Below are 13818 nucleotides of genomic sequence, written 5' to 3'. Positions count from 1 at the left end.
ATAGATAGATAGATAGATCGATAGATAGATAGATAGATAAATAAATGATAGATTGATAAATAGATGGATAGATTGATAAATAGATGGATAGATAGTGAATGAGTGAGTGAGAGAGAAAGAGAGAGGGAGAGCAAGAAAGATGGAGAGAAAGCGAGAGAGAGAAAAAGAAAGAAGGGTGACAGAAGAATTGTTTTATTTATTTATTTTTTTACTGTCACGGATTTGTTGTTACCGAATGAAAGGTACACCAACGCAATAGCTCAATTTTTTTTTTCCATGAAGGGAGAAGACAAGCTGACATGTACTGTATTTCATTGTACAAAAGCCATTTGTGAGAGCCATCCATCTTTGTTGGATGACTATGATAGTTAAGAGTAGAATTATTTCTCTTTCACCTTGATAAGACATAAAGAAAACAAACACATAACTTACTAATTCTTTTGACCTACTCGTATTGTCCTCAAATTCAAATCTAATCGATCAAATATTAACCTGCTCTGTCATGCATACAGTATCAACTTTGCATCTATACAAGGAGAAAACTGCTCCTGTACCCAGTCTGGTGTACATCACAGCTTCCCCTATCCTCATGCTTTCATTTCAAACAAACTTTGAGCAAAATTAGTAGATATTAGGATAACACTGATAATATATTTCAAGATGCAATAATTCAACTTAAGATAATAATATACGAAGGAGTATGTAGTTATGCTGACATCCGGAAGGCAAACCAGCTTCAACTTACTGCTTCATTTAACTGAACCATTCTTTGTAGTTTGTTTTTGATGGACCTGTCACAAAATTTTATGCGGATTCAATTCATATCAATTTAAATTCACTTTATTCCACATGCTAAAAAGAGTACATCACATTACAAGACAAACAGAAAAGGAAAAAATATACATACATACGTACGTACATACGGTATAGCACATGAGGGATCAGAAAAGGACATATGAGGTCTATTGTGAGGTCCTGAGAAAAACATTCCCTTCAAATAGAACTTGCTGTGCTTTTATTGCCAATTACAGTGAGTGGAAGCACAATCCTTCATTGTAGTTTAGGTTGTCGAACAAAAAAAAACAAAAAAAAAAATTGTATACCAGCCAAATTGTTGGGAGCTAACTTTACAGATAAGACTGCAAATGTGCCAACAGGAAAGCAAACTTTGCTGATTATGCTGTACAAATCACAAATCAAGGTTTTTACTTGTTCTTCTTTTTTTTTAATTTCCTATTATAAAAATGTAAAATCTTTGCTGTCATTGAAAAGAAATCCCTCTTATAAGGTTTAATTGAATAGTTTGTTCGCAAAAACCGATAAGTCCATATTTGCCAAATGGAGATATTTGCGATTAAAGGTCAAGGAAAATAAAGAGAATAATAAGAAAATTTTTGCTTCTTTTGACCATAACTTCAAAAATGTACCTTTATATGTAGTGATCAACATATCATTTAAAAGGTATTATTTTGTACTTTATGACAGAGACCGTACTTCAAAATCTTCAAAAATGGACTTATCGGTTTTTGCGAACAAACTCTTCAATTGTTCAGCAACATAGGGCCTAGAGTAGATCCATGTGGAGTAAATAGCATAACGAAAGATTAGTGAAACAATTACACAGGGCCTAATAGTGAAACTTTGAGGAAAATTGGACCCTGTCAAAAGTTATGTTTGTATAATTTTGATGTACATGTATTAGTAATAATCAAAGTATGCCTCTCTCTCATGATCTTCAAGATGAAAACTCTATTAAAGGAGAAAATCGAACGGGATAGAGCAGTGTGATATAGAATGAGATCAAGATGATACAAGGGGAATTTCACAAAGAATTAGGGCCCTTGATTCAGTTCAGAAACACTGCGACTATATATTCTGCTCGAAATATCTCCATAACTCGACATAATTTTGCAGGCATACTGTGTTCATGATTATAACAATAAATTAGCTATCTAAGAAGCATATGCACAAAACAGACCAAAATCTACATATATGAGAATTTTTTTCTGGAATTGGTTTAAAAGTGCAGCTCTGCTGTATAATTATTTTCATATTTCATTTCATTTTCTGTCTGCTATTATTGCTTTCATTTCCATTTTAAAAAAATAGAAAGAATTTACTTGAGTGTTGTAGTTATATCCTCGATTTCCTTGAATCATAATGTATCCTTAAAATTTTCTTTAAAAGCTCTAAAAATTCGTCGACTGTCGTGGTGAAAAATTCATTGGAAATCGAACAAATAGAGAATATTCCTGCGTTGATATCGCGTCCGTAGTTATAATCTAAGTTGCGGGCGGGATGCGTTTTTTTTTAAAGACGGCACAGGCGGGATGTGGGATCGATTTTCGATTAGAGACACACCCTTACTTTGTCACTAGAGGGCGTTGGTTCAAAATGGCACCAAACGGAGGTATCTTCCCACAAACAGTGCTACATTTGGCTAGATCACTCGCTCAATTGGAGGATGTGAAATGGGAAAAGGTAATGATGTCACTTGTTTCGAACGTAATGATGATATTTTGCATAATTTTGCGATTTTTAAAAGTAGATCTCAGTATCTCAAGAGATATTGTTCGGGCTCTAGCGGATACAGATATGTCGCAAGAAGGATTTGCGTAGTCCAATGCGTAGGCTTTTGCGTTGGAACATCAATAGTGCGAACGAATGTGAGGGCGAAGTGAAGACCCCGGCCATTTACTTTTTGCTGCCCCTTCTTTCTTTCTTTCCTTGAGCTCAAATCTATATAATCTGCATCTGTATGTGTTTAGCACTCGGAAACTCTCTGAAGAAAGTCAGTTTCTTTGACTGATTCTAGTATTAAAGGGTGTGTACAGTTCTGGTTGAGGTGAGGATTTATTATTTTTTTTTGTGAGATATTCACTCAGAAACCACTCTAACGACAGTAACGGCACTAACGTTAACTTAAAGATGTCACTCAAAGAGCATGCAATTCTAGGGACATCAAAAGTTTATTTGATGAAAATTTGTTTCGAAATGGCTGTAATATCCAAAAACAAGGTGTAACAAAAAAATCCTAATGAAAGGCGTGGCCTGTCACCTTTATTATTATCACTTTTTTGGATATCTCAGCCATTTGAAAACCAATTTTCATCAAATAAACGTTGAGTCCTTAGAATTACATGCTCTTTTATTTCATAAGAGGTTTCTCATTATCTCACTTAGGAATGTTCAAAACATGAATCCCCACCTCAACCAGTACTGTACAGTCCCTTTAAACAAAGTAGAAAGTGTGATGCTGAAGTGAGAGATAAGTTTAAGCCGAAGGTGTTAGAATACTAATTTAGATAGACTCTAGATCTACAATGTACAGTAGGTCCTAGTCCTACAGTAAATAGATATGTTCATGATTTAAAGATATTGCACTATTTCTAGTAATAGAGTAGTATAAATGTATTTGATAGTGCATCAACGGAAAGTCTTTCAGTTTAAGTTAAACAAACCCAGCACCAACGTTTGACCTCCCATGCCAAAAATTTGACTATGCTCAAAGGCATGGCAGGGTTTCTCTTGTTGAAGGGTTGAAGCCTACTGTTAGCCAGCAGTCAAATTTTGGACAGCGTTGTTGTCGAATTATGGGCGTCTTGCTTTATTTACTTGTTCTCATGAGCTATGAGGATATCATTTTTGAGGAATTCAATATATTTATTTTGCAGGTTCAGCAACTATGGTTGATGTGCCCCCAAATTCCTCCCCTTGGGAGTGGGGGTATCTGTCGCATCGATCAGCGCAGACAGGATGGTATGGTAGCCCTGGGTGTTTTCCTCTTGGAATCTGGCCTGAAGGTATGTCAAACAATTTTGCTGATGCTACTTGCTGGTCAATCTTTTGTTTTCTTTGTTTTTGCTTCTGTGGATAGTTTGAAGGATTGTTTTATTTTTATGCCTCCGCCACGAAGTGGTGCCGGAGGCATTATGTTTTCGGGTTGTCCGTCCGTCCGTCCGTCCGTCCGTCTTTCCGTCCGTCCGTCCGTCCGTCCTTCCGTCCGTCCTTCCGTCCGTCCGTAATGAATTTTGTGGACAGGGTAACTACCAAAACCTTTTGAGGTATCCTAATGAAACTTGGCATGTACGTGTATTAGGGGGTGAAGTTGTGCCTATCAACTTTTGGGTGCACATGCTCAAGGTCAAAGGTCAAAAGGTCAAGGTCAAATGCTTAAAATTTTACTATTTCCCCCATATCTATGCAATGCCTGAAGATATTTTCTGGAAACTTAGTGTATACATGTACTACCCAATTAAGATTCTCTGGTGAAAGTTTGGGGTCATGAGGTCAAAAGGTCAAAGGTCAAAAGGTCAAATAAAATGTTACATTTTCACTTTTTTCTCTGTATCTTGGAAATTGTTCAAGGTATCTTCATGGAACATAGTATATATATGCATCTACTGACTGGCAGTGGTTATCTAGGGAATTTAGGGTTCATGGGGTCAAAGGTCAGGGGTCAAAGGTCAAGGGCAATACTTCAAAATTTTACTATTTTCCTTATGTTTATGCAATGCCAGCAGGACTTTTTTTTTTAACTTGATGTATGCATGTATAACCCAATAGAGATTCTCTTGGATTTTTTTTGCCAAGAAGGTCAAAGGTCAAAAGGTCAAAGATCAAGTGAAAGTGCTGAACTTAATTCTTTCTCCATATCTCGGAAGTGGCTCAAGTTATCTTGAAACTTAGAACATGCTGAATTTATGTATGTTCTGCCTGACAGTGATTCTCTTATAAATCAAAGGCCAGATGAAAATGATAACAATTTACTGTTCAATACAGAAATTGCGCTTTTTCTCCATACCTTGAAAATTACTCAGTGCATAAACTTATGAAATGGTCAAAGTCAAGTTAAAGTTCTCAAATCCCCAAATACATGCTCTCCTATTCATCCAATAAACATAGGTCAAGGAAGGTAAACATTCAATACATTTGTGACAAACATGTCATTTTAATATTTTGCCAATTTTGTGAAAATGTAATCACACATTGTCCACATGTACTATAGACCTATTAGGAGAATCATGCATTATGGCGGAGGCATACCAGTCGCCATAGCGACATTTCTAGTTTTTGTATCTTTTTCTAGCCCATTTCAGTACATAAAGGAAAAAGAAAAAGATCTAGGCCTACATATTATTCCAAACTGTCAACACTGAAAACAAAAAAGATATGAAAAGTATGTTTATCTACCGCTTGCCTTTTTCCTTGCATTCATGCAATTGTATTTATGCATCATATGTTTACAAATTCAGCCAACAAGAAAACATTTCCTTGATTAGTTGTATGTCCATGCTGAAACTAATGTGACTGTAAACTTGGTATGTTGATTAAATTTAAGTTAGAGATGAGGAATTATATAACAACAAAATGCAAAATGGTTCCTGCTCAACCTGCATGTTCTCCTTTTTACTTGTCCTAATCCTGATTTGTAGATTGTGTAGCACTTTAATCACTTGTTTTTATTTATTTATTTATTTATTTTATTTTTATTTTTATTTTTATTTTTTTTTGGGGGGGGTTGTTTGTTTGGGATACATGTATTTTCATGAGGGATGTCTGAATCTTATTTATATTTAATTGTTGATATCTAGTACTTGTAACCATATTAATATTTTACTTATCACTTTTCACTACATACCATTTTTAACACTAACTGTCCTTTGTTTTTTTGCATGTCCAACATTCATAATAATGTCTATCCAGAAGACCACTTGTAGGCAAGAATCATATTTGTAATGTTATTTTAAGCCACATGTTATGTTTTATGCCGTGCATGGATACGGTTGCCCTGTGTGTCATTTCAGTCTCCTCATATTCTGTTGCATTTGTGCCTCAACAGTTCAAAGAGCATTTGGTTCCCTACCTGATTGACCTTGTGAGGTGCCTGCCCAATGCACAGTGGATTGAAGAAAGTGGATATAGAGCCACAGATGGTAAGCCCTCACTTGTCATAAACTCCAGGTTACACAAGTCCAAGATTATCGTATGTTAATTGTTGTTTCGTAGCTTTTTCATGTGCACACTGACTGACATCCTACCATGCAGAAATGTTATACTCTATAGATAAGAAAGAAAATCAGTATGCAGGGAATGATCCTCTGATGTAACATCATGATTATACATTCCTTTTCACAGATTGCTACATAAGCTCATACATTGTGTGGCAGGAGTGTTTTGTTCTTTTGATTGCTAAGGAATATGAAGTGTTATAGGTATCTCAAAGAATTAAACAAAAGAAAGATATTAAAACAATTCTTCATCGAACGCAAATAAAAGGTGTATATGATGATGATTATTGGACATCACAATTACTTTCTTAGTGGAGATTTCAAATACAGTCGTACAATGTACATTAGGTTACGAGTATAAAATGAGGCTTTGATGTTTATTTGCTTGTACTGTTCATGACTTGTAGTATTGGTCAAGTCTCATTGATATCATATTCATGTTTGATAAGAAATGTACAAGGTCATGTTCTAACAGACAGAGTCTTCTATGTCCCTATGACAGTGCTGCCCATGAGTGAGCGGTTTGCATTCAACATCACAACTCTTCTCTCGGATATTGCTACAAAGGATGAATCTTCTGGAGATAAGGTAGCATCACGCTCTGGCTCCTTTCATACGTTATGATTTATACAATGAAATGCCAAAATGTAGGATGTTCATTTGATTTTCAAAGTAAAGAAATGTCAAGGAGTGAAATACAGCTGTAATGCATTTGAGTGAAAGGAAGGTGCTGCAGTACTGTATGTATGTTATGTGTCATAATAGGGCTAGATGCAGTCTTAGCCCTCACTACACTTGTTCATTCACTGATGGGCACACAGGCTGGAGTGCTTTGTTCATTGATGGGCACACAGTTGGGGTGCTTTGTTCATTGATGGGCGCAGATGCCTGAAAACTAGTTGTCTATTAAGAATAGAGATCTCCTAATCCTCCTAATCTCCATTGTGTCACCTTGGCCTTCCTGCTAATAGACTGAGGCACATTGCTACACATGAGTGAGCTTATTACCTTTTCGTAGCTTGAATACTGTATTCTTGTTCATATCATAGCTCACAACTTAAAGAATTTAACACATTGTCATGAGAGCATTCAACGTCTCATATCATTGCAAGCCTATAAACTCACATAATTATTTCTGAAACGCTGATTCTGAAGTTAATATAGGCCTTTCATTTTGTGTGTTTTGTTTGTTTGTTTGGTTGGTTGTTGTCTTTTTCTTTCTTTCTTTGGGAAATGCTGATCACTTCAGAGATCCCATCAGCAGTTTCTACTTTTAAAATATCAAATGATCATCTCCTGCCATTTTTCAACTTCTCAGATTCTATCCTCTGTGGTTGAAGCCTTTCAGGCACTTGGTCGTATCTGTCAACAGCCAAATGAGGTTTCACATGGTAAGAGTCACTTCCAAGAAATTTCGCCAGACTGTAAAGTGCTATTAAATTTTAACTAACTTTACGCTGCTGAAATTAAGATAAAAAAGAAAATTGAATAAGAATGAATTATGAAAAGATATGTTTCCAATTGTTGATTTGTGTTTAACTCTTTGTTATCCTTTTAACCCTAACTGCACTGGGGGGGGGGGGGGGGGGGCTGGGAGGCTCCCCCCCCCCCATACTTTTGGCGATTGCATCGCGACCGCGGGGAATTTAGGATTCTCGCTTCATGACTTTTTCCCCTGAAGTCTTGCGCACATTTTGATACCACATTTGTCCATATCGGACCTACCTAGGGGGTGTTATGGGCCAATTAGTATGCGCATGTCATTAAAACGGCTAATCGCTGCATATATTTGTGTACAGTTACATACTGTCAATAGACCATGGCTTGCATTACTTTATAAATTTTGCTCAGGAATTGGTTTTCCACTTGGTTCATGCTGCTATATTGTTCTGAAATAAATTGGGCAAAGTTTAGAAACAATGATATACATAAGGAATATAAAACAATAGAAAACATAAGAAATAGAAACAATACAAAACATAACAAAAAAGTTGTTTTTTTCTCTCTTTTTTTTTCTCTCTCTCTGAGGGGGAAATTGAGTTGTTATCCACATAGATGATTCAAATAACTCTTATCCTTCCACATGATTTACTGGGCACTCTTAGAAAACAATACATAACAAATGTAAACAGTAAAAACAAAAGACATAAAAACATTGGAAAAACAAAAGAATAACAGTGATATTTTCACTTTTTGAGACAAAAAACATGATTCTGTAAAGTTAATTTCAAAAATGTTTTATGAGTATGGCAAATAACTTGTTTGATTTTTCTCACATTTCTATACTTTTTGTATTCATTGATTTTTCTTATATTTTGCACACAAAATCACATATAAGCTAATTTTTATTAAAAAATCATAAATTATACTTCAAGTTTACAATATCAGGGACATTAGAATACAGTTGAAAAGTATGGTAGTGCCCATGGGTCCTGTAAAAGGATAATTTTACTTCCAGTTTCATTTTAGTACGTCATACATTTCAAACGTATGCAAAAGTTCATAAGTAGTAAATTTGAATATTAATAGTTTATGCAAATCTGCTGTACTTATAAAAATAGATAAGAATTGATTTATTTCACATTTGGGAAACATTATTCTTCATTATTACACAGTATTCATGTAATTTTGTACTTGTTTAGGCTGAAATTATGAAAATATCCCCCAAATGCATAAAATACGCATTATGAATAATTAATTAGCTAATTATGCAAAAAAAAGAATGCATAATTGATTAAATAGATTACACCATCAGATTCAGCACGCGAAGATCTATCAGCATGCAAATTTTCAAGTTCATCGGACATTGCGTTTCCGAGATCAATGGGGGGCCTCCCAGCCCCCCCCCCCCCCCCCAGTATTTTCATGGAGCCAAATAGCCCAGTACACTAAGGGTTAAGAGATGAGTTCCTCATTTGCACTCATTTACTGTTGCGAGACTATCCTCACATTGTCTATTACTGAACCCCTTTTGTTATCAAGCGGTAATGGAGTGTGAAAAAAAAGACTTAACCTATTTTGACTTGTGCTACTGTGCATTGTTGTCGGCAATACTGACATTTGAATACCTCAACATTTTTACGGGTGAGACAGTTTCATGCTGTTGATGGAGGAGATGGGATGATAGCCATAGTTGTGCAATATTTTATTTTCTCACCCGCATATTCTAATCATCTTTAGTGTTGTTCTAACATGTGTAATATTGCATGAATAGCCTTCTAGACCACTCAGAAAGCAAAGTTTATAAATCACATTCATTTGTGCAACTCTGTTTTACAATGTGCCTGAGATTTGAGAAACAGGTATAACAGGTTACGGTCACAAAATTATTAGAAGCTGATTTCATGCCCTTAATCAAGCCACTGTATTTTCGAAATTCACACCTAATAAACATGCTCATATTTTTCCTCTTCTACAAGTTGTGCTGTGCAAGCATATCGTCCCGGCATTCCTCGGCATGGCTCGCGCCATCGGCCGGAGCAGTTCGGACCCGGACAGGCCGCTCCTGTGTCGAATGTACCCCCCTGCCAAGCAAGTCGGTGGCCCCTCATCATCCGTAGCCATGGACTCCATCTCCCAGCCCGTGGCACACGAGTCGCCCATGTACAGCTCCTTCCGACTCATCATGTCGCCCGTCATGAAGCAGACGTTCCAGGCGGCAGCGGCGGCGGCCACGACCAGCCAGGGGGAAGGGGGCCAACGGACTTCAGAGCCAACGGCCGAAGATGGCGGTGCCGGAGACAGAGACGGGGGCGACGGCCCCAGCCACCTGCTGACCATCGTTGCGTCCAGCTTTGGCGTGGACAAGGACACCTGTGAGAGCAGGCCCAGCAAATCCTTGGTGTCGTCCCTCTTCATGTCTGCCCAACAGCTTCAGGCGATTCTCCAAGTCGTGAGTTTACTTCTTATTGCTTCAGTTATCTTAACCCAATGATTGTATTGCTTGTTCCCATTATTGTTTTGTGTAGCACTTTACCCATCACGTTGTAATCATGTGTACAATATGATCATTACACACCTCACTGGAACCAGACACTTAACTACAATACCACATTACCATCAGTTTTCCTTTATACAAAGGGTAGTTTGGTTTTTTTTCATGGAAAAAAGCATTTTTTTCAAGCTAACAGTGGTATACATGCTAGTCAAGATATTTTTGCCGATTATATCCTGCTTTTTGTAGACACAGCATGTTGTTAGTTTTTCATGTTTTGATAACCTGGTCAGTGTATGCCACATATTTCACATCAGCATGCATCCTCCAAAATAAGATTAAAAGTTTTCCACTTTTCAAAATGTAAAATTATGATGCACACACGATTTTTTTTTAACTACAATGTTTTTTTATCATGCATTTTTTTCTTTTTGATGTGTGTGTTGGGTTTGTGTGACCCAGAGTCAGAGGATGATCGCCAGAAGCCTCCTGCAGACCCTGGACAGCATAGCTAACCAGTTCCTTCTCCAGCCAGGCCCCAGGAAGACCCTGCCCTACAAGTCCTTCAGTGAGGTCACCAACGTAGTGCTGGTCTCCCTGCTCAGGCATCTGTTGCAGCAGCAACGGAGTGAGTTGCCCAATCCCCGGCCTTCCTTCCCTCTTTAACCCATTGAGGACCTACTGACTTACCTATGACATGCATTTCCCATAGACACCTGCCCAAGTGTACTCGGGACTAGTCTTCAACAGGATAATCTTTCGATGGTCTGTGTTTGCAAGCCATGGGTCATGGTCATGGCCTAGTGGATTGTGGGGTGTAGGGAGATTTAGGGTTCAAGCTGTGGCCAAGGCACTTTTGTCATAGAACTAGATACATGCACCTTATCCATGCCCCTTTAATACCTCTCATAGCTAGTTCCAGAGACCAAATTTCTGTAGTTTGGTGCTGTATGTTGTTAGTTTGGTTTTGACTAGTCATTTATATCATTTCACAAGATATCGCCAAAAGAAATCAAAACAAACATAGTCTCTGCCATTTGAGCTCATGTTTCATAATTGTTTTTCTGAGAGTGATACATAAATATGACATCTTTGTGTATCTGTTAAATTGGAATAGATCTACTACTACTACTACTACTGTTATTATCCTGGCAACTTAACCGTGAAAAGCTATGATTGTGGTTGTTTTGGAATATTATTTTAATGTTGCCCTATCTTTCACAGCACTGCCGGACAGCTTTAAAAGTGAAGTCCACATGTTCGTCCGCGAGCTCTTCCTGTCCGGCCAGACAGAGCTGCAAGATCTGAGCGTGGAGGGCGCCACCAAGGGGCCATGCCAGTTCAACTCACGTGACCTGGCCTTGAAGGCTAATGCCACCTGCGTGGACCTCCTGGTGTGGGCTGCCAGTGACGAAGGAGGTCAGTGGTGACAGGTTTCAGTCATGGCTTGTGAGGCATCCAAATCATAAACAAGGAAAATTGTGAAGGTTCTGAAAGGGTTTTTGTCAGCTGGTAGCATAGGTTAAAGGCATCATGCAGAATCTATGAGTCTATTTTGAAATTGATTTTTATTGTTTAAGCTCACAAAAGTTGAAATTGTTTAGTATCTAATTGGGCGCATCAGTTTTTGTACATAAACAATTTTTTTTTAGTACGTAATTTTGCAGTGTATGTGTTTGTGCATTTACCATGTATATTCCATAATCAATGGAATTTCTCAATCAGCTGTTTGTGGATCATAAACTTTGCGTATGTTCAATTTACACAAACTAGACAGTGTACACAAAATTGAGAGGACCAAATCTTCTTTCGTTCCAGCTTGTTTTTAAGTATTTCAAGAAAATTAGTACTTTAAGTCACAAGAACAAAATTATGGAATTGCTACAGTGTACATGTATTTTAGTTGCTGCTTTGTCTAATATTCACTGGATTGGATGCAAATCAGATGCAAGAATTGGAAGTCTTGAATGAATTTTTTTTTTTAGATGTAGGAATTAGATTTTAAATGTCTAACTTATGCCATCTGAAACTTCAAAGAATGAGTCAGAAATTACAATGTATTCATATTACAGTAAAAGATGACAATCACAAGTATGACAAGTGTTAAGTTTAGGGCTTGCATGCATCCATTTATCATGAATTTATCTTTGTCATGTTATTCAGGGGCCGACAATCTGATAGGAAAACTGTCTGAGAAGCTGCAGTCCAGTGCTGGTACCAAGCAACTCATAGCTGACATGCCGCTGTTCCTCTGTGCACTTCAGGTACGAAAGGTCTCACCTCAGAGACTGTGACCTTGCTCCTAACCATTTGACATTTGGGTGGTAGACTTATGCCAGCCCAACATGTCAGAGGACTCTTGTAGAGTGTTCATTGGTCTGTTTCATTAGTATTTTTTTTTAATGTTTTAAGTATTTCTTGCCTATTCTTGAACCACTATCATAGCAGTATTTCAGTTTAATGTATACCTGATAATGTGATGTTTGATATATATATACTTTTTTTTAAATGTCTGTTATACATTTGCCTATTTGCCTGGGAATTTCACCTTTTTATAGCATTTTAGGGTGAAGAAAGACCTGTGCTATTGGGTAGTGAACATTAAGTTAGAGCTGCGTGGAACGAAAGATTACAATCAGATTTTCAAGTTTGCTTTTCATTTACGTACAGTGCAGATTTCAGTCAAACTGAGCTCATGATATGTGCTAATAATAGGACCACACTTGTGGCTTGCTTAGATCCTGTCTTAATGTCAATAAGTCCTTTGAATCTCCTCATGTGTTACCACAGGGCTTGGGAACATTGGCGGAGAAGTTCCCGACCGTCGCTAACGCCACGACCAGCTCTCTGCGGGACTTCTTCATGGGTCCCTCGCGAATCCTGGTGAAGCTCCAGAAGCATTTCAATGCCGAGAGCGGCAAGTCGCTGGGTCCGGCGATACGGGTCTCCGACTCCAGCTCGACACGGTCCAAGAGTGGGAAGGAGGGCGGAAGCAGTGGCAGCAAGCGAGGAGGAGGGGGAGGCGGAGGAGGCGGGGATCAGACGTTGCATCCCTTTGCGAGGCTGAGAAACGCTGCAATGGCCAACCTCTGCAGGTAGGCTTTGGATCTTGTATAGGTTGGTTGATACATGCAGTGGAGTTATAGTGGTTCAATTTGGTATTCAAACGATTGGTATTTCTGTGACGTAGTAAATGCCTATTAAGATGACATGAGGGTGATTCACATCCTGCTACATTGTACCATTGACGTGGATGTGGACAGTGGTACAATTATGTTTTTAAAACCACCCCCTTGATATCAAATCATCAAAACCAAATTGTTTGATATATGTTTGTAATAAAAAAAGAAATGAGTAACATGTTTATTTTTGATTTTTTGATCAATTTTGATCTCTGACAATTTGTCTTCTGCATGTAAGATACAATCAACAGATACATAGCATTATTATAAGCTGTTGTATTGCTAGAAGTGGTAATAGACTTTCTAAACGTAACAAAGTAGTAGCAGTGGTAGTAGTAGTGGGGTGCCACCTGCTTCATTTTGTTCTTTTTGTTTTCTCAAGTGACACCCGTTTCTAGTGAACATAGTTTACAAAATGAGAAACTGAAAATAATTGATTACAAGCACACCATTAAAATGTTTGTGCAAGTTCTCTCAAAATAAAGAGCTTATGTCGAAATTGCTAACGGGGGATAATTCAAAATGTAACAAAAAAGTGGATAGGGAGATAAACTTCTCTTACTGCCAGGCAGGAAACAAAACTAAGTATTAATACATTTATTAACCCATTAAGGACAAGTCCCAAGTATACTCGAGCAAGTGTCTATGGGAAATGTGTGTTACAGCAAAATCAGTCCGTCCTCAATGGGAT

The 13818-nt window shown here is 37.7% G+C and overlaps 1 protein-coding gene across 1 annotated transcript in view; it reads left to right on the top strand.

Annotated features, from left to right (window-relative positions):
- Positions 1-2394: 2394 nt before the first annotated feature.
- LOC139742731 (phosphatidylinositol 4-kinase alpha-like) overlaps positions 2395-13818 on the top strand; it is a 62667-nt gene continuing 51243 nt past the window's right edge. The window contains exons 1-10 of the mRNA XM_071653256.1: positions 2395-2481; positions 3675-3803; positions 5843-5936; positions 6514-6599; positions 7330-7402; positions 9431-9903; positions 10408-10573; positions 11170-11364; positions 12109-12209; positions 12736-13040. Of these exons, the coding sequence (XP_071509357.1) occupies positions 2395-2481; positions 3675-3803; positions 5843-5936; positions 6514-6599; positions 7330-7402; positions 9431-9903; positions 10408-10573; positions 11170-11364; positions 12109-12209; positions 12736-13040 (1709 nt within the window). The remainder of the gene's footprint in view (positions 2482-3674; positions 3804-5842; positions 5937-6513; positions 6600-7329; positions 7403-9430; positions 9904-10407; positions 10574-11169; positions 11365-12108; positions 12210-12735; positions 13041-13818) is intronic.

Source organism: Diadema antillarum, unplaced genomic scaffold, assembly GCF_040938485.1.
Source record: "Diadema antillarum isolate AM-2024a unplaced genomic scaffold, OU_Dant_1.0 seq00001017_RagTag, whole genome shotgun sequence".
NCBI lineage: Eukaryota > Metazoa > Echinodermata > Echinoidea > Diadematoida > Diadematidae > Diadema > Diadema antillarum.
Note: the sequence above shows the minus strand (reverse complement) of the source record. Positions and strands in the feature narration are given on the sequence as shown.